The 22,118-nt window shown below is 35.9% G+C and overlaps 1 protein-coding gene across 1 annotated transcript in view; it reads right to left on the bottom strand.

Moving 5' to 3' along the window:
• Window positions 1-22,118, bottom strand: part of LOC129802588 (cell adhesion molecule Dscam2) — a 184,192-nt gene that overhangs the window by 7,003 nt on the left and 155,071 nt on the right. The window contains exons 9-21 of the mRNA XM_055848527.1: window positions 21,060-21,211; window positions 16,987-17,097; window positions 16,767-16,928; window positions 16,262-16,549; window positions 6,938-7,057; window positions 6,673-6,846; window positions 5,735-6,557; window positions 4,350-4,741; window positions 3,935-4,231; window positions 3,065-3,775; window positions 2,719-3,003; window positions 2,529-2,654; window positions 2,186-2,415 (exon numbers count right to left, since the gene is read on the bottom strand). Coding sequence (XP_055704502.1) covers window positions 2,186-2,415; window positions 2,529-2,654; window positions 2,719-3,003; window positions 3,065-3,775; window positions 3,935-4,231; window positions 4,350-4,741; window positions 5,735-6,557; window positions 6,673-6,846; window positions 6,938-7,057; window positions 16,262-16,549; window positions 16,767-16,928; window positions 16,987-17,097; window positions 21,060-21,211 — 3,871 coding nt within the window. The remainder of the gene's footprint in view (window positions 1-2,185; window positions 2,416-2,528; window positions 2,655-2,718; window positions 3,004-3,064; window positions 3,776-3,934; window positions 4,232-4,349; window positions 4,742-5,734; window positions 6,558-6,672; window positions 6,847-6,937; window positions 7,058-16,261; window positions 16,550-16,766; window positions 16,929-16,986; window positions 17,098-21,059; window positions 21,212-22,118) is intronic.

Here is a 22,118-nt window from a genome sequence, read left to right as displayed (position 1 = left end):
TTTCAAATTCGATTATAATTAGGGGAGACTGGGGAAAAAGTCACAAAACGGATATTATATTTTTTACAAGCTACTTGAGCGCTTCAAAAATTTCTAATTAGCGTAGTTTTAAAGGAAATTTACCGCTCTACAACTTTGTGAAAGTAATTTTCCTCTATTTTGTAAGAAAATACGTTTATCGAACCAATTTCTAAAAGGTAATTTTGTGACTATTTTCAAAAATGCTGGGGCAAATAATACCAGACATTGGGTACTTTCATATTTTGATTCGCTTCATTATGGGCTTCCGTAAATTTGAAAAAATACCTAGAGGACATATTTTCATAGAAAATTTATTCATCTACACCTTTGTAAAACACCGTTTTCTCTGCTAGAAAAGTGAGAAAACGAGAAAAGCGCTTTTCAAGCTATTTTAGAAAAACACACACAAGTCTGCAAATCGTTTGACCAATTCAAACAAGAAACGGCAAGACATGATAATGACGTTTCTTTTCGTCGTGAGACATCAGAAATTGCTTCACTTTTTTGTTACTTTTTGCTCTATACCTTTGTTACTTTTTACCCCAAGTGGCCATTTTTAATAAAAGGATTTCTGGAGAAAAGAACTTTTGTGAATTTCTAAAATAGATAGCGGATTCGTATTCAAAAAAACCAAATTATTTAGAAAATATTCACCAGTGCATCAATTTTGGAAAATAAGTAGGTAATAATTGTTATTTTCTGCAAGGAAAATGTTTCAAAAATAGGGCTAAAAACTTCAATATTTTTTTATTTTTTAAATTCCTTGTTCGAATTCTAAGAAACTTACAACATTGAAGAAAGTCCATGGAGGCTATCAATAGAAAAAAAAATTTGAGCCGCTATCTTTTTTTACCTTGGAAGATATTGAATTTTGAATTTTTTGATTTGTGATTTTTTGCCCCAGTCTCCCCTATCGAATGAAGTAAATGTGTTCATATTTTTCCTGCTTTGTCTAAGTTGTGATGTGATTTTCCATTATTAAGGGGCTCTCATGAAATTTGCAATTGATATGAGCATGTAAACTTAATATGAGTATGCAGGTGAACAAAAAATCGTTGCTTTTCAAACAATTTGATGCCCGAATTTCTCTCTAATTTGGGTGACATTTCGGTCCCAAATGCCCGAATTTGAGAGAGTCTACTATACGTACAAACGTCAAAATTCTGAAAAAATGCAATTTTTGACGAAAATTGCTCACTATGTGCAGATACCCTTATTTCTAAAGAACCTAGTTCCCTAGACACACTTACGGCTTAAGCCGAGAGACGACTTATTAAAATATGATGAAAATGTAGTTTGACCATTATTTCTAATAAAATTACGCATAGCCGTCTCTCGGCTAATCCTCAGGTCTGTCAAGGCCCTAAGGCTCCGTTCAGTAATAACCTTTCGAAGAGACAAAGCCACTCAAAAGCCAAGCCAAACCTATTCAAAAATCTACCGGAAGCCTAAAGTGCAAGTTCACATACTCGTCGCTTTAGCGCTGATTGTTCTTCCATTTCGAATTTCGATATTCTTGATACTTCAATCGTCAAAAATTTCAACAACACTGTGTAAAGGTGTCTACACATTGAGCACAATTTTCGTCAAAAATTGCTTTTTTGAAGGAAATTGGCTGCAGTGCTGTAGGCAGAAACGTCAAAATTCTGTCAAAAATGCAATTTTTGACAAAAATTGCTCCCAATGTGTAGAGGCCTTAAACGTTTGCTGCAAAAAGTGAATTTTTGTGTAGTTTTGCGAAATTTCAGGATGGTTTGAATTGCAATTTAATTAAAATAATGTCCTTTTTTTGAACTTGCTTACTTTTGTGTAACTCATCGGTTTAAACGTTCGAATTTTCAACGGGTTTTAGGTAAGTCCTCTCTGATATACCTTCGAATAGATACAGAAAAAAACCTCAACCGGAGAGAGCTCTCAAATCGGGAAGGTTATTACTGAACGAGAAGAATCAACGGATATACAGAAACACATAAAGTCTCATCCAGACAAAATGCTAGGCTGTAAGGCTAGTGTTTGAACTTTCTCTAAAGTATATCATCACATGAAGTTCAAGCAAGGCATAAGAGGAACAACTTAGCATTTTGCACATGGACGAGTCAGACAATAAAAAACGGGTGGTTTTTTCAATTTGGAAAAGAAACATAATAAAACATATAATCAGTACGGCCAATTGAGGAGCGGGGCGCACAACATTGTAATACGGCGATTTGTTATGCAGTTGACGCAATACCGCGGCTGGTGGCGGTGGTGAAGCGCATCCCTCGGTCATGGCGCGTTCATGGTACATGAAGGAGTGCAAGAGGGTGTTGGCCGGACCCGAATGATGGGGCTGTGCCAAGGTGCTGGCTTCTGAAAGTTGAAATGTCGCATATGGTGATATATCTTCGGAAGTTTCTGCAAAAAGTTGTCAATGATTGATAGTATGAGCGATGACCAATACGTGATGAAAGAGTCGTAGCTCGTGCTGAGCCAATGCAATGTGACCCTGAGCATGACAACTTTCATACCTGGTATCTTATCTCCACCCGGGCCTTGGAGAGCTACTTTGTGAATAGTTGCGTAGTATCGTTCTCGTTGAGCATCAGCGTTGTGCTGGTTCTCTAAGGCTTCCTTACGAGCACGGCTGTTTTGTCCTACGGTTGAAGTTCAGACATCTTTAGTTATATCTATATAGATCTAATCGGGGCCATAACTTACGAAATTTGTAGCATAGAACAGACAATGCCATTGTACAGATTATTCCTGATGCTGTCACGATAATCGGAATGATAAATTTCATATCGCTGTAGAAGGTAATAGTTCGATGTCCTCTCTGAACCAGATCTGGTGGTGGAGGATCACCATCTTTGGTGAGAGTAACAAAGTTTAAGTCAGCATCTGATGACCCTGCAACGTTGTGCGCTTCCATTTTAAGCTGATAAAGTGTCGATGGCGTGAGACCCGTAATAGTGAATTTTCGTTGTGGTTTCAGAGCATTGGACACTGCAAAATAAGTTCAATGGGATAGGCTCAAGTTCTGCAATTCTCTAATTAATATTGCTACCTAAAATCCACTTGTTGTCATCAGAGTCCGCAAGGGATCTATACTGAAGTACAAAATATAAAATTGGACAACCATTGTCTGGCCAAGCATGCAATCTTAGTAAAACCGATGTGGAATTTGGCGCCAGGAGAGCTGATGTAGCAGGCACCCCTGGCAGTTGACCCTGAGTTCGTACGTGAAGTGTAGTACTTGGCGGAGATATTCCGATTTTATTCGAAGCTGTAAGGTAGATTTGATATGTACTGCCACAGAGAAGACCTTTAAGCTCATGACTCGAAGCATGTCGTGACAGGGGAAGCTCTTCAAGATTTCCGTGGGCTCGTTTGTAGTGCAATGTATAACCTGTTATTGGAGCATTTCCAGCACTACCACTTTTCCAGTGCATCAAGATACTGCTAGAAGTTGCACTGGTTACGTAGAGTACTGGTGAAGCAGGAGGGACTTGCACTAGGAGATTGTGAGTCAGTCTATCCGTACCAACACCATTGTCGACTTGGCAGCTATAGTTCCCAGAATCTTGCATTTGGAGATTAGCGAGAGACAATTCTCCTGTATCGAGTAGTTGCATGTTGTTGAAGCCACTTTGCCTAAGAGACAGGTCACCTTTAAACCACTCTCGACGTGGCTGACCAACAGCCTGACATGAGAGTACCACTGAGGAACGCCATGCTCTAATAACAGGTCCTCCAAATGAAATTATCCTTGCTGGAACTAGAAAAAAACATGAACTTCTCAAATGTTCAACAGTTGAATGTAATTTCTTAAACTTGAGAAGTGCAAGTGATTCTAATTAAACTAAGAACTTTATTGAACAACAAATCGTTTCCTTTGAGCTCATTTAAACTTTGACTTTCATTGTGAGAAACTTACCCCTGTTTGATGTGATTTGGGAGGCTACACGAGAACTCTTTCCCTCACCTACACGTGTTGATGCCGTCACCCAGAATTGGTACTCCACGTGCGCCTGAAGGCCTTTGGCTTCGTAATTTAGCTGTTGAGATGGTAAGTTTCTCTTCTCATTGTTGATCTCCTCCCGGCCATTCACCACTCTAGTGTACAAATTGTACTTGGTAATGACACCATTTGGCTCATTGGGCGGTAACCATGACACGAACAGCGACTGCGGTGAACTAACAACGACCTTAATGTCCGCCGGTGCTTCAGGGGCTGCAATCAAACAAATATATGACTTTTGTAAATGACCCGTGGTGAGACACTTGCACAAAACCAGTTCTTCGGATGAGAACTATAAAAATATGTTGTATGAGAGTAAAACCTATCTTACCATCCTCTTCTGTTTGACAATAGGACGGGGCGGATAGTACCCCATCTCCCATCCTTGTATGTGCTAACACTTGAACGCTGTAGTTGGTGTATTTTCGTAATCCTGTCAAGACGGTTGTCTGAGCAGTGGTCTTGCGGGTTTCGATGTCTTCATTGGTCCCTGTAAAGTCATCAAGTACAGGCTCAAAGACGAGCTTGTAGCCCTGAAGGAGGCCATTCGTATGATGAGCCGGAGGCGGTTGCCATGATATCTGTAAGCTCTGGGAAGTAAGGGCAGCACACCGAACATCCTCTGGCGGCATACCAGGCACATCTTCAAGGGTTTGTGCGCTTGTTGGTTCTGATAGTGGTCCTGGACCCACTTGATTGAAAGCTTGAACCACGATAGTGTACCTGGAATAAAATTACATAGTTAATTCAGGTACACGGTAAAAACTTTTGGACACTGACTAAAATATTGGAACAAGTTTTCCTTTAAACAATTTTTTTGGAATCGATTTGCACACAGAAAAGATATTTTTTTATTCCTAAAAGTTTTCTTTACAGTTTTGTTACGAAATCTAGTTACAATTTTGTTAGAGTTTTCTTTTGGAACCGTTTTGATACGGTGGAATGTCTACAAATGTGAGTTGGTTTCGTTTTATACAAATCTGAAATTTGGAGCTGTTGTTGCACTCGGCTGTTTTGTTCCCACTGTCAGGAACAAATTGGTACATATTTTTTATAACAATATTATTCCTACTTCTTAATTAATAAGAATAAGAGGTAATTTTTGGAACGAAATTGTTACTCATATGGGGAAGCTTTTTGTTCCCATTGTCGGGAACAAATCCGTGTAAGTGATTTCGTCTTGCAGTTAAGGCATATACTTCAGTCGAGATGGATTTCGGTGGCGAAAGTTCATAAAGAACATCAAATAAAAATCAACTTAAGAATGTTTTATACAGACGCGTTTATGACGAAATAATATGCGAGTGCTGGCAGCAGGAGAGGAAGGGAATCTCGAATTAAAAAAGTGAAACCATGTAACATGAAAATTGCCAAAGATTTGGCGTCCTCCTCGCTTCATTGGTGTCGGATGACTGAGTGTGAGAGGAGGAGGGATACGATTTTATACTAGACGAGCTATTTATTGGAACAAATTCGTTACTAATATTGGGTATCTTTTTGTTCCTCCTAGAAGGTACAAATTTGTTCCAAAAATTTTCAGTGTCCGTGGACAAGCCACAATTTGGAACAAATTCGTTACTAATATTGGGTATCTTTTTGAGTCTCGTAAAAGGAACAAGATTGTGCCAAAAATTATGGTGTCGTGGACGAGCTAATTTTTGGAACAAATATGTGCCGAAATTTTTTGCTGTGATGGGAGTTTAGACCAAATCTTACCTGTTGTACTTAGATAAATTGTTAAGCAATAGTTCACCGGTCCCGTCCTCTCCGTCACCGGAGACGGACGTAAAGTTGTAGACTGTTGAACTCGAAAGGGAAGACTTGTATCCAATATTATATCCCTGAATTTCTCCATTTCGGAGTTCAGGAAGAGGAGGAGTCCATGTAACTAAGATTTCAGTTGATGATAGAGGACGGGCTGAGAGATTCAGAGGCGGTCCAGCTGGTCTCTGTGGCTCTGTCTTGATCAGTAATTCCTGGCTGGGGCTACTTCTCCCAGCACTTCCTTCGGCAATAACTCGAAAAGAATATCTAGTGGCTGGTTTGAGATTTTCTATCAGGGCTGTCATCTGAGGAGGATCGGATAATTCCATTGTTTGCCATTGCCGATCAACTTCGCGATACTCAACGATATATTTGGTCACTTCGCCAGCATCATGGCTCCGTGGTTGCCACTTGAGATTTACAGATCGACTTGAAACCATTAAGGCTTCAAGGGCCGCTGGTGCTTGAGGTGGTTCCTGAACTTGCAACTGTACCAGTTGTTGATCCTTGCCATAGAGATTGCTGGCTTGGCAAAAATATGGACCGCTATCACTGCTATCCACATTGGTAATTTGAGCCTCTGCCGAAATTCCTTCAGGTGTAGCATCTTGCTTAACAGCAACTCGGTAGTTTGTCGATGGATTCAACTCTTGCTTTCCAGCCTGCAGCCAAACCACATTAATGGGTTTGTCACCATTAACTTCACATTGAAGCACAGCTGTGTCCCCCTTCTTCACTGTTACCATTCGACTTGGGGCAGAGAAGTATGGGGATGCTACAATGAAATATTAACTTTGAAAATCACTGGATGTTCTTCCAATTGAAACAATAAGTCATAAGCATTTCTTAGAAAGACTTATCAGCAATTATTGCAAATGACAAAGACTCACAGTTCACTTTCAGTTGAATTACTTTCCCAATGCCAGTTCCAATTCCATTGTGAGCTTGACACAAGTAGAAACCCTCCCGATCTTCCTTGACGTGTTGCAGAAGGAGTGAGCCATTGTTCAAGAGTTTGGTGTATGGGCGTTCTCTAACTTCTTCATAGTCTCCCGACTTGCTCCCTTTAAAAGTTATTACAAGAGTTATAGTTGGAAAAATCATTCCTTGTCTTTATTTTATCTGAGGGTATGGGGTTGGCCATTGAGACTTTACCTGTCGCTTTTTTCCACGTGACAATAGGTGTGGGTACTCCTTGAGCTTGGCAGTGAATTGTAATATGACGATTTCTCTCGACATTCACATCCGCTGGCTCTACAATCCATCGTGGTGGCACTAATTGATGGAAATGATGAAAAAAGAAATTTGAGTTTTTGAATGGAGTTTATACCTATTTTCTGAAAAATAGAAATTAATTTCCTAATTTCCCCGTGTTTTAATGTCGTGAAGCGTGGTTTTATGACTTAACCAACTTGGAAAAATGTGTCTTTGTGAAGGTGTTTTATCTGGAGGATTAATTTGGCCAAGCATAGCAGTTTTTAGCAATGTGCAAAAAGCTGGCAGGGAATATTTAATTTTTAAATAGATTTCAAGTGTATTTTATATTAAATTAAATAATTTGTTGGCTATTCTGGATTAGTTCCCATGAATATACTTTTTTGCAATAAACCATAGAACCACGAAATAAAAAATAAAATCGCAGGGATTATTTAAAAAAAAAATATTCCTCTATATCCGATGAATACACACATGAATAATGATCAATGATAAAATGTATGTGTTTAAATGTATTGCAAAAAATATTTTTATTAATTCAGAAAAATAAATGATATAAAATTGGATATTGCATATTCCAGTTTTGGGCTTTTCATACCATTTTTTTAATGTTCCAATTTATAAAAATACGATAGATATAGCAGATACTTTGAAATGTACTTGTTTTATTTTTATTTAAAGCTCGTAAAAACACTATCGGTTCTATCATAAAGTAGTCTTCAGACTGGAAGTTTACAGCACTCTCCAAAAAAGTTGAATTTCGGAACAACGAAACATGTCAGTACAGTAGACTCTCGCTCAATCGACTTCTTTTCAATCGGGTGAAAAATTTTGTTACCAATTTTCACGTTTAATTATGAAGCAAATTTGCTTAAATTCGCTGTAGTTCCTTTTATTTTATCATGATTCTTTATAATTAAGCGCATTTTGTGGAATTTACAATGACTTTGACGCCCAAATCTCTCGGTAATTTGGATGGCATTTTGCCCCATATGCCCGATTAAAAGAGAGTCTACTGTAATATTAGGTGAGATTCTTAACAATCTCACCTACTATAATCCTAACAAAATTTCATGTCGTCCGATCGACCTCAAACTTGGCCAAAATGTGTTTCGCCACTTCCTGATCACGAATATATATGTGGCTATTTTACGTTCCCGGCCGGCCGCTCTTTGGAGCTTAATAGCTCCTAAACTAAAAAAGATATCGACTTGCGGTTTTCGGCAAAGGTTATATATCGGGTGAAAATTGCAACTTGGTGCATTGACCCCCCACCCCCCACCCCTCCTTCCGCCATTTTGAATACCCCCCTTTTTTATTTTCTCAATAGCTCCGCCCCTATGGCATCGAGCGAGCTCAAATTTTAGTATGTTATAGCTGGGCCTTAGAGCTTTCCATCAATACCAAACTTAAGGTCCCCCGACCCCCCTGACCCGAGCTATAAGGGTCCAAAAAAAAATTCTTAAAATGGCCATAACTCCGGTTCTAATTGTCAGAATTTAAAAGGTGAGGGCTTTTTGGAAAGCTCTCATGAAATGCCACTTCCCCTTCTAACATCACAAGTTCATAAAACCACCGCTAGGGGCGCTATTATTAAAAAGAAAATTTTTAAATCTTATAAGTTAAATAACTCAAAAATTCCATTGTGCATCGGGCTGAAATTTTAGTATGTTGTAGCCGTTGATTATACCTATCAAACAAAAAAAAACCTTAAGTCGATCTAAAACCCCTGACCCGAGCTATAAGGGGTCAAATTTCGAACATTGACCGGCCTCTATCTCCGGTTCTAACTAACATAGCGACCTAAATTTTACCTTTTTGGTTTCGTCTCAATGAGCACTTTCAGATGAAAGTTCAAAAATTCACCATAGGTGGCGCTGTGATAGCGTCAAAATTCATCGAAATTCAAAGTCACTTTTCTCAAAAACGGCATTGTGCAAGTTAATGAAATTTTAGTATGTTGTAGTCCAGTCTAGGACGTTTCCAAAATGGTGCGTATGTGCGCTGTAGTTTCAATAGAACCGGAGATATGAGGGGTCAAAGTTCACGAAATTCAAAAAATCATATCTCCGGTTCTATGTGACCGATTTTGATGAATGAGGGCTTAAACAAAAGATCTCACTAAATGCTACAACTTTCTAGAATATTTGAACTTCGTGGGACCAACACCAGGAGCGCCACAGTCGAAAAACCAATTTAAATATCACATAACCTCAATTATCTCGACTGTCGCTGAACCGATTTTGATGATTACTTCGACATAATTGTAGAGGACATTTGTCTCTACATTTCGTCCATACATCATTTTCCACTCAGACCACGCTATCACTCCGATTTTGCCGTTTAAGTGTGAAAAAAATGATTTTTCCCATAATAACGCTTTGAAATCACTCAGATGCCAATTTGACTGACTCTACTCCACCAAGACACTTAAAATAGGGTTTTAAATGGAAAGTCCCACAAAATACAACATTTCTTTGATATAGTTGAAGTTCAATAAATGAACACTTGGGGCACTCTAGATGAAGAAACGAGTTAAGAAACAAAAAACCTCGCTTATCTTGGCTTCTGAGTAATCGATGAGTTCAAGTTCTACGGCAAAATTATAGAGAACATTCTGGTCTATATTTCACCCATATAACACTTTTCTGTCAGTTCATCCAAATCCTTGATATTTTGGTTTAAATACAAAATTTGTATAATTTCACGAATTTTATTCAAGATAACTGAATGGCGTCTCCCAACTTCAGCTCTAAATCGAATTTGCATGCACTCCGAGTTAGCTCACGTTAAGAATCTCACCTACATAAGCCGGTTAGGATTATCTGTCCCTTTTAAAATCTGTTAAAAGAATTGTTGTAAGTTCCCTTAATACACGTATTGTCGGTTGCATCAACCATTGTCGTACCTGTAGGGGGAAGTGGGGCACCTTTGAATGTGGAGCAGCTTTGAAATTGGTATTTTTCACCTGCTTTTAAAAAAAAATTGAGTCTTATCATGATATAATTTCGCTCTACAAACCGATTGAGAAGCTAAATTACATTATGATATGGCAAAGTTTCATTTAAACATAGGAGAAAAATCCCAATTTCAAAGCTGGCCCAGTATCCCCTATTTGTTTTCTATTTGTATTTGGTGTAAACGGCGACTATTTTTTAACAACCGTACCGAATTAGTCCAATGAGTGAATGAAAATCAAAGAATTTTGCTTAGTATGATGAGCTAATTTATAGAATTGTTTTTAAAATACACTTTTAATCTGAAGTCTGTTAACTATTCTAATGAAACTGGGCTTATTTCTGTCTATCAAGAGTTTTTCGGTCCAGTACTCTAAGGACTCTACACACTATAGGAGCAATTTCTTTAAAAAATGCTTTTTTGAATAAAATTTTCCCTATCCTTGTAGGCAGAAACGTTAGATTTTTTTTAAGTACAGTGCCCGCTCTCTAATCTGGATCGCCGTAATCCGGACGAGTTATCAACGGTTACATTTAAAATAATTTTGAGGTTATGTATGCACGAGTATTCAGCAATGAAAATGAATTATTCTGTGATGGTTTTGTTTAATAAATGGAGTATAAAAGAATAGACTTCTCTAATTATGTCTTTTTAAACTTCTTTACAACTTTTATTATAATTCTAGAATAAAGCCTCGTATTATACTTTCGAAACGTTGAACAAATTTAAAAATCATCCGGATTACGAAGCGGGCACAGTAAATTTTTGATGAAAAATGCTTCTAGTGCGTATAGACACCATTAGGCACAAGGACTAAAAGCTACTACTGTATAGGACTACGATCTTCGAGTCAGTCCTTACGAATTCGTCTGAAACATCGGCCCTCCTTCAGCAAACAGAATTGCGAACTCTTAGAAGCGTTTCACAGAAGGATTTTAAGATACAATTTGGTTCCGTTTATGAAGAGGGACGATTCCGGAGCCTATACAACCATGAAGTGTATGAGCGATAACGAGAAGTAACTGCCGTCAAGGAAATACACCTTAATACACAGAAAAAAATATTTTGTAAAATTGTTCATAAATTTTGTGAAATCTTAAGGAGAACTTACAAAATCCTCGTGAATCTATAACCCACAAACAAGTTCGTAAAATTTTGTACTTTTTTTTACGAACATTGTTCGTAAACTGATCATTTGACGAACATTTTTTGTACTTTTACAAACATTTCGCTCCTTGGAAATTACAAGGGGCCAACTAATTTTCGCCCATTTTTCAGGAGACAGCATGAAAGATTCAACGTTGTGTAAATAAGTATCTCAATTTAATGACTGAACAAAAACAATTTATTTCTTTTCTATTTGTATGAGCACTAATATAAACATCGAAACTTTTATATTTTTACCTTTCAAAATATGTTTTTTTAATGAGTTAGCTCCTTGTCGTTCTAAATGATGTGCAAATTTTACTGAAATCAGAATGACAAGGGATCAACTTGCTTGAGTTAGTCCTCTGTTTCACAAAAATTTGAACGATGAATATATTTTGTGCTCCTTTACTTCAAACAAAATTATGCAAGTTTGATCACTTTAAAATTTTAAATTATAATTTAAATTTAAATTAAAATTAAAATTTTGAAACACTTTTCTAATAACGAAATTTAATTACTTATATCACCTGAAAATTTATTAAATTGTCTTTCTAAGTGCATTAGAATCTCAAAATCGCAAAAAAGTGAGTTGATCCCTTGTAATTTCCAAGGAGCGATTTGTAAACACCCAAAAAATGTTCGTAAAATTTTGTCATTTGTTCATATTTGATCGTAATTATTTGTTTGTCTGACAAAAATTTTAATACCTAGTCCGAAGCTTCAAGTTTCCTGATAAGACTCGTGGGTCAAATCCATTAGGAACGTAGAGAAAAGATACTTCTGCTTCGGTTTTCATAATGTCGTTGCAATATCAGATTCATTGTAATATTATCATTAATTTTTAATTCATAAACAGTTTTAACTCTACAAAATTTAATTAAAATAAATAAACTTATACTTGAATTTAAATAAATTATAAGAACAGTAATGAGATTAAATAAACGAAATAAACTAAGTTATAAATTTATTTGCATCATTGATTTATTTTAACCTTTTTCATTTTCAATTGTAATCATTTTTTCATCCATTATTTAACGGTTTATTACATTATTGTTTTTATTGAGAAAAATAATCCAATTCTGTGCTGGCAAAAATAGTATTTTCATGGGAATTTAATCCATTTTATGTCTATTTCAGAAAAATAATCATTTCTGTGGTGTAGATAAAAATTAAATTAAAGTGAACATATAGCTCTGTATCTATTGGAATATGCTACAATATTTCGCACATTGATTCACATTGTGGCGCGATATAAGAAGCTTAAAAGGCTTATATTATCTTTTTTGCATTTGGAATACTAATGAAATTTTATAGAGAATGCCACACCACACTGTGGATCTACGTAAGGCCAAACTGCATTTTCATATTACTGCAGAATTTAATTAAATTAATTGTTTTTTGTGGTAGTCGTGTATTTGTGTATATGTATATCCTCATTGGAAAATATCATATTCTGTTTGTGTGTTACGATTTCATTTCCTACGTCAGTGTATTTGAATAATTTAACGTAAAAGAGAAATAGAAATAGAGGTAGAGAGATAGAGAGTGATTTATTCAGATGTTAGAAATCATATTGAAAAATTAAATATTTTGATAGTTATATATGTATATATTGAAAGAATAAATAAAACAATGGAGTGAAAGCGGAAAAGGTATATTGTGGATAAAGGTATAAAATGAGTTATTCATCATAATCAAATATACTGGCAGGGGACTGCGAAAGCCGATATCTCATATCATATGTATATATATATAGTATATTTGGATGACGGACTGGGGTCTAAAAACAGCTCTTGATGGTTAATTAATAAAAAGAGGGTTGGATGTCCAATAACGTTGCAGCAAATCATTTTGACTTTGGATGGTTATTCATTTTGCTTGATATATTTTTTGTCATTTATATCACAAGGACCAATCAATCATAAGAAGCACATATTTCCCTTTTTGATTTTCCCAAAAAAATGTGACCCTGGAATAAGCTTAGCGGGGATGAAGCTTTCAGGCACATATTTCAGGAAATGCAAAGAGAAATATTGGAAGGGATCATTCGAGCAAGAGGATTTTTCACTTTGTAATTTGCAAGAGGCTAAGGGAGGATTTCTTTTATTTCTTTAAAAGGATAACAACTACTCCGGTTTTGTAGCACACTGAACTAATTTATACAAAAAAATTGAACAATCAATAATTAAAAAAAAGTTATTTATCTACAATGGAATCAACAAAAACTTTGCCGCAAGAAGCAGCTAAGACTGAAAAGGAGGATCCAACTAAACCAATAAATCAGGATGAAACTAAAACTTTCGGATAAATGAGAATAAAATATCATTGCATAAGCTACAACATGCGATCATCGTGCAACGTGCAGAGGTGGTAAATGATAAATTGTGGGAAGAATGAAACTCAGGAACTTCAACTAAGGATAAAATTGTAAATAAAGAAGGTTTGGTGCAAACGATTACCTGGTGAAATCTGCCGCAAACCCACTGCGTGCCAAAGCAACTGAATGGGGGGTTAGGGGGGTTATGGGGGGAGACACATGATTCGCGAGATAAAATAAACTTGATCTAGAAAAGTCACTTTCTCATCTCAAATTGAGTTTCATATTGTATGATAAAGAAAATGTACAAATTTTTTGTTTTTTTCCATCATTTAAACATTTTTTTTCTTATAGTTTGTAAAGTAGCTTAAATTATGTTTTCTAATTAAAATTATAAAAATTTTTTATAAGTCGACGATAAGATTGAAAAATTTTCTTAAGCAGGAAGGCATATGAAACGAATGATCGGATTATAAGGCGGATGGTGATTGAAGTTTTTTTTTAAATTTATTTAGAAAACCTTTTGTACAGGGGCTAGTAACTGAGCGGAGATTTGATAGACAGCCTTAGTAATATGTTAAAAAAAAAGTTTACTTAATTAGAATTTTAAAGTCTCTTTATCATTTGAAGTTACAAGAAAGACACGGATTTAGGCTTCAACTTTCAAAAATTTTGAAAATTGTTTCCATTGATATTCTTCGAACCAGGGACCGATTAAGCCTAATAAAAAGTGAAGCTATTTTTCACTTTTTCTTATAAAAATTTTGCAGATATTGCACCGTGACTTAAACAAATTTGCTCGTAGTTCTTGTAATTTTGGCGAACACTATGAAATATGTATTTTTAGATAGCTTTTAATGCATGATTTCAAAATATATCAGATTGATATGGCAGTTATATTTAGGAAACACTTGCCAATAGTCTTCAGTGCCTCTATGCAAAAACGTATGGAAAAATGAAATGTCGAGAGGCCCCTGCTTCGAACTTCTTTACAAATCTTCTCTTTGTCGCAAAATACTCTTACACCTAGAGGTTTACATTACCATTCAGTTTATATCTGGATGAGTTAATTTATTCTGAAAACTTAAAATAATAGCAACTTTCCATAGACTTAAAAAAACTGAACTAACATCCCTATGTGTACCTATGTATAAACGAAAACTTGGAACACTTTGGATATTAAATTTTAAAAGTCAAATAAGGATTTTAAAAGACACATATTCTATGATTTCTCATACCAGTATTTATTTTGCATTTTAAACTCTTAAAACATTAAAACATTTTAAAGGTTTCATTGAATTTTACTTATTCATTTATTTATTTAACCTTTTAAGGACAAATGCAACACCGGTATCCAAAAATTAAAAATAATTTTTTGGATCATTTAGGGGACAAAATAGTTTCCAATCGTAAAAAAAAAGTTTTTCGAACATCGGTGGCCTACTCGTCCTTGAAAGGTTAAATAATGTAATCATAAAAACGTAGGATCTGAATAGCTCATTTTTTAGTAATTATGTCATGGAAACAATAAAAAAAAAGTCCATCGATGTCTAAGTGTAGATGCCGGCGTAACCTTCTTGGAAATAAGTTAAGACTTATGCCCTAGACACACTAATATGACTTAAGCCTAGGGACGGACTAACGTAATTATAAACAAAATAATGATTTGACAAAATTCCCATCGGTTACCCACTAAGTAAGCCTTTTCTGGCTCAAGTCGGGAGACGGAGTAGTTTGAAATGATGGAAATGTAATCTTATAAATCATTTTGATTAATTCCGTTAAGCCGTCTCTCGGCTTAAGTCGTAAGTGTGTCTAGGGCATTAAGTTAGTTGAGTTGCATTTACTAGATGTTATATTTTAAAATTCAAAATATATTTTTTTTAAATATTGGATTTGCATTTTAGTAAGGAAATTTAGATACGAGAATTTAAAAAAAAAACTGTTCAAAGATTAATATTTTCTAAAATCAAAGACAGTCCCTAATTCAAGAGGTATTATTTTTAAAACTTTGCTATAAGTGTTCATGTAGACTTTAAATTCCGTACTACGGTCCTTAAACGTAAGAATAATATAAGTAATTACAGTTTATTTCAAATAATATTTAGGCATTGATAGTCTTATTCAGCCTGTGATAGATTTAGATATCCTTTTTGGTGTCAGATTGTAACTGAACTGTGTAATCAAAATCAAAAATTACCCGCAAAGCTACTGGCCCCTAGGTTTTCTTTTCCAAAGGGGTTTGGGGGTGATGAGGGGGTTTTGCAGAATTGTTGGAGATTTGTTGATAGGCACATAGGTTGAAATGATGCTGGATGGATCACTGGGGCATGACAGTGAAAGGCATACGTTACCTTTGACCATGAGCGATGCCGTGAACTTAACCTCAGCGGCTGGATTGGTCGCCACACAAGTGTAGTCACCGGAGTGAGATGCAGAGAGGGAGGGAATACTTAGGAGGGATGAGTACTGGTCAAGAGATGTTACGTTGACCCCCAATGACAGGGGCAAAGGCTCACCATCCTTGAGCCAGCGCAGCGTCAACGGGGCATCGCCCCGCGAGACTCCGCATACTGTTCGGGTTCGCATACCCTCAGCCAGTCCGTCTTGAAAGGAAAAAGGCTCAATAATAGGGGGAACTGGAATGTGAGAAATAGAAGAAGAAACAAATGTGAGAGAAAGAAATAGACTGGTTCACTGTTTTTTTTTTTGGACATGTCCCACGAATAGGTTCCCAAAAGAACTAAATGCTGAAGGGGAGATGCCTAGAGTGCCTGTCTGTGCCCGACCCAAACGGAGGAAATGATGTGGCTTGTGTCTCTCTCAGGTGCTCAATTTACCATTGACCAGGAGGGCTTGGGATGTCTGGACCTCAGCTGCTTGATTTCGCACCACGCACGAGTAATTTCCTGTATGTTCCGATGACAGGCTATCGATCACGAGGATGCTGTTGTACTGATCCACTTGTGTAACGGACATCCTCTGTGAAGCATCTACAACTCGACCATCCTTGCGCCAGCTTATCGTTAGTGGTTGATCGCCTTTCACAACGGAACACGTCAACGAGGCTCGATCACCGACGTTGAGAGACAATGCAGCCGTATGGAAGGGGTTTAACTTTGGGGGTACTGTAAAATATTCATTATTTCGTAACAAGACCATAAATATCTAAAAAAAAAAAATCACACGGACTTTCTCTTGGAGGTACCTTTTTTCCTAAAATATTATTCAATACGTAATCAATATTTCATCCTTGAAATCTTATTACATTAATCGAAGAAATAAAAAAAACTGCCCCAAAATATTTTATTTGAAACTAAACAATAAATTCTTGTGAGTTCTTACCTATAACTGTGACTTCGCCACTTCTTCGAGCACTATGCCCTTGCTTATTGCGCGCCCAACAAGTATACACCCCAGAATCATCTGTCTTCTGCACAGGGCTGATGATGAGCGAACCATCGGGTTGCACCTTTTGCCTAATATCATCCGGCAATTCACGACCATCTGAAATATGGCAATTTCCTCAATAATATTTCTCTACTGCTTTAAACCAACATCATACTTCTTTCCCAGTGGATTTCTTCAATCGGATATCCGGCAACAGGACACTTCAAGTGCAAATCCTCACCAGCCACTGCTGTAACTTTCGGAATGAGGCGAATGTAGGGTAGACCTGAAACAAACATAGAGAAGGGAAAAGAAATAAAGTGATTTTCCACGGAAATGAATTTTCTCTTTTTCTCATCTCCACGATGTTTTCTAAAACACAAATTGGTGAGGATTGTAGATTTAGAATAGAGATTATCGTGAAAACAATTAACGCTACAGATACTTTAGAATTTTGAGATTTGCGCATTTTAGATCGAGTGATAATTTTTTAGAAATAAATACGCATTCGTTCCAAAATTCTAAAAATTACAACATAATTTTGTTCAACGGATTCCAATTATTCTAAATAAATAGGTTTGAGAAAACACTTTTGTTGAAAATTTTTTTCTGTCCATTTAGAGGACAAAATAACTTTTTATAGTCAAATAAATTGATTTGTTTTTGGAACACCGGTGTCCCACTATCCTTCAACGGTTAAAAATTAATAGATCGGATCAATGAAGATCTGATTGTAAAGGAAGACCGAGATTCTATTTTCTAACAAGATCTCTGAAGACCATGAAGACCTAAGTGCAAGAATAAAAATATGTTTATGTACGAACAGAAGGGTTGCAAAACAAAGTCATTCTCGGAGGTCGAACTCTCTAGCACCTACGTTATAAAACTTATGTTATATCTATACTATTTGTAGAGGATAGTTTAAGGTAGATTTTCCTAGAACAAACCATATTTTTATCTCTTCATTTTCCTATATTATCCTGATTTTTCTCTTAAATCTTTTAATATCCTTCAGATTCGTGAAAAGATGAGAAAGTTTCTTGTTTTATTAAGATCTGAAGATAATCCTATGATCAAACGAACAGAAGGGCGGACTACAGTACAGGATATTAATAGATATGATTTTTTAAAAACTCATAGATAAACTAAGTTTAAACAGAAATTCTCTAGATTTGAAATGACATCCAATTTTTGTACTTTTTAAAAAATTCAAGTAATGAATCATTACTAAAGCGTGTCCACGATAAAATTGTTACCAAGAATAATGCTTTAAATATGAAGTCTACATAATATTAAAAAAAAGAAAAATATTTTTTGAAACTTTAATTCATTGTAGATTTATTAGATATATTTATTTTTGTTTATTCAAGTATTTGATTGGCGAAATCTGGAATCTTCTTCTTGAGTCCTCCCATCAAGGTCTGTACAAGATCATCATCGCGGTTCTTGGTTGCTTCATTCCATTTTTTTCTTGAAGTCCTCAATGTTCTCGACGCGTTTAGCCTTCTTCTTCAGATTGTATTTGATAATAGCTCAATATGTTTCAACTGGACGGAGATTTGGAGGATTCATCTCTTTGGGTAACGAACGTCGTTCTCCTCGTACTATTCTTTGGTTGCTTTTGAGTAATGGCACGAGGCCAAATCTGATCAGAAGATCGGGGGTATATCATGGCGTCTGTACAGAGGAAGCAGGCGCTTTTGAAGGCACTCCGTGATGTAAATTGACGAGTTCATGTTGCCCTGCATGAAGAACGCCTTGCTCTGACGTCCACATGAGCAGATCGCCCTACAAACCATGTATTTTTTTGGAAACTTTTTTATAATTTTTGTATCTGTACTTTTTCTTACATCCTGTGCGAGACTTTGTGGTGTAATATTGCTGTCCTGTAGGGGAATTTTGTAATTTTCGTGGTATTGTCACGCGTGAGTTCGAAACCTGACAATGCCATTCGAGCTTTTTTGACATATCATATGAGTTCGAAAATTCAATTCATTGTATTTTTAGTGAAATCCCTTTACTTGACGATTTTGTGAAAATACAGTACGTCTTGGTTGGTTTATTTAACAAAATTCATTGTCATTTGAATTGCCAGAAATCTCAAGTATGTGACTTCTGGCAATGTCACAGCTACAGAATCGCATTTTCGAAAAAGCTCTCCTAAGATTCGAACCCAATTTGTCATATGGAATTGCCGGAGCGTTACCGAATTCCCCTCATGGTAATTGTTTGAAGTCTCCTTTTACGTGTGTTTTATCATCTAACAAGATGCACCCACTAAAGCCAGACATCGTCTTATCGTGCAGCCTTCGAGCTCGTGTTTTAGCTGACTGACTTTGTGCATCCGTGCGATGAGGGGCTACTTGGGCCTTAAAAGTCTTCAGTCCATTCCTCTGTTTGATTTTGTGCACAAGATTTAAATTCTTTAGCCGTATCCTTCAGAGGTGCCGAAGGATTATTCTTGTAACGGATGATTACCTTTTTCTAAAAATCTCGATCTCCAATACCCCGATTTTTTCCACATTCAGGTATCTAGGCAGTGGTTTTACTGTCGAGGAATCGAAGAATCACCCTCCGGACGGTCGGGCGTGAATAGTTGTGAGTTTTCCAAGGTCCACGTAATTAATTCCAGTTTTTTTTTTTAGATACGTGTATACGATCAGTTCCCTTCTCTTTTCCATTATTATTTCGTATCTCATCAGTGAAAAATGAACAGAATTTGGTGAGAGTTTCACCAAAAGAAAGGTAAAAACACGTGTTACAATGTTTACATACAACGAAAATGCGGAGCTAGTGGCATCTGTCATATAAATATCAAATCATTTGGAACAATTTTATCGTGGACACGCTTTAATATCTAATTTAGCCTTGGACAATCCAACAGAGTCTGATTCAGTATACTTTTTTTTTCTTCTACATATGAACGATAGGAGCAAAAATAGCCTAAAAATTTGAGTAATTTTTTTGATGACACCAATGAATGATAAGTTTTACTCTAAAGAAAAAAAATTATGTATGAGTAGTGTACTTTCTATGCCCAAAACGATTTTGCTTCAAAAAATTTGGAAATATAAAAAAAAATTATCATTTATCATAAAAAATCATTTATCAGTGCGGTCAATTGAAAATCTGTCACTTTTGAGCTTAAGTATTTACTAATAGAAAATAGTTGGAGATTTGCAAAAAATATCCTAGATTCCTACAACCTTTTACTTCACGATTACGTTCAAACATTAGAAAGATAGAACTTTGGGTAGTCAGGAAAATTAATTTTCTCTATGGGTCACGGTTGACCCAATCGTCCTTAAAGGGTTAATCTTAAATCAATATTTTCTCAAGTATCTTGCCTCACAATAAATTAAGAAAGTTAAGCCATTTGTCTAAAATATGAAGTAAAATTCTTTAACGTAACCCAGTCTACTGCCTATTTCATGTAACGATTGCCTGGGTAATCGGAAATTTAGAAATATCCAAAACCAATTATCTCATACAGCACTTAATTTTGTATTAATCCGAGACATTTTCCCTCCTTTTAAGTAAGCAAAATTGTCTTTATAAAATATATTAACCAGTAAAGCTCGTGAATTACATCTCTGAAGTCTAAAATCCATATACTAACCAGATTCAATTGATTTGATAAGGAACTGTCTTTATAAAACTTGAGACAATTATAACTTCCTATTATGACCCTTCAGAAGCTTGTTCCTAATCTACACTCTTAGATAAAAGAAAAATTAAATGACCAAAAACAAATAAGACAAATAATAAATTGCTACACTTTGATCTTAGCCGTTAGGCCGAGACGCGATAATAATAAATTGCTAAAATCAGATTTATGTTTCGCTTTCGTAAATAGTTCAGGAATAAGTTTTTTACGTTCACAGAGTTTACAGAGATTAGAACAATCGACTTGAAAATGCATTAGTTTAAGCTCCTAGATTACTTTTCTGGTTAATCTCAACTCTGGTGAACATTTAGAATGAAGACGTATAAGGATATATACAGAAATATATGCAGGATGGAATATTAAGCAAAGGAAAAACACCGTTGAATATCATTTCAAAAGGGGGGAAGTACCGAGAGATTGTTGATGAAAATTTAAGGATCTCTTGTGGCAGCCACAAATAAGAAAGAAGTTTACTCAAAAATATCTCTGCTCTCAAATGTGGCGAAAGAACGATGCAGGAATACGACATTCTCAAATGTTTGAAGTGTTCTTGAGTGTTGGGAAAAAAAGGAAAATTTTACCGTAGATGTTGAGACGAGCTGAATGGGCGATCTTTCCAGCACGATTCTCAGCAATGCATGAATACTCTCCACCATCTTCCACCATCACATGGCTAATGTTCACGTGGCTGATGACATCTCCGTGTACGGTGACATACTGTCCAATGAGGAATCTATGGAGAAAAATTCATTAAATATGTCGAACGGATTGAAAGTGCACATCCACATTTGGACAAAAGTGCTTGGAAAAAAGCCCTCATGCAGATGTGACTGGAATAACTATGATTATTCTGAGTTTGTGCAGAGCTGTTGAATCCTGGGGAACGTAACAGAATTTTCACTCAAATGTATGCATTTGGAACGGAAAAGCATCACGGAAATAACGTCATTTGGGGGATGAGGCAAAATTATGCGAATAGAGGGAAAAGCCCGGAGAAATCTCTTCATATTTCATGCCAATTCTTCCCTGTCACTCTTTCATGGATTGACGACACTGTCCAGAATACATCATGGCTCATTCCTCAGTCAAAAGCAGCTTCCGTTGCATCAACAAAAGCCATACAGGAAGCACTCTCCCATAATGCCCTCCTACCCTTTTGTTTCATTCTTCCGTCCTCGCAAATGACAAATCCTATTAAATCGACCGTTACAACTCCCAAAAATTGTATCATTGATTTTACAGAAAAATGAATAATCTATGATAAATCCTGGTAGCTACTAACTCTTATTCATTCCCATAATATTTGATTCTCTCTATAGCATTATCTAACATCGATTCATGACAAAATTCAGTATAATAATGAGAAATGAGAAATGATAAAAATAATTAGTTTTACAAAATCTAATTCAATGGGGAAATTTGTAATTTTAATTTGAAAATATGGCTAAATCATAAATATCCTTTCATGCCCACAATTCAATAGGAAGAAATTCAATTTCATGCGCATATTAATTGCAAAATCTAACACTGTGAAGTACTTCAAGATTTTGGTGACAAACTTTCCACTTTGCATACTAAAATGCACAAATCGGATTAAATGTAGGTTATTTAACATGACTTTAGTACTTCACAAATTCAGT

Source organism: Phlebotomus papatasi, chromosome 2 (assembly GCF_024763615.1).
Source record: "Phlebotomus papatasi isolate M1 chromosome 2, Ppap_2.1, whole genome shotgun sequence".
NCBI classification, from domain to species: domain Eukaryota; kingdom Metazoa; phylum Arthropoda; class Insecta; order Diptera; family Psychodidae; genus Phlebotomus; species Phlebotomus papatasi.
The sequence above is the reverse complement of the archived record's forward strand: the minus strand, read 5'-3'. Positions and strand labels throughout refer to the sequence as shown.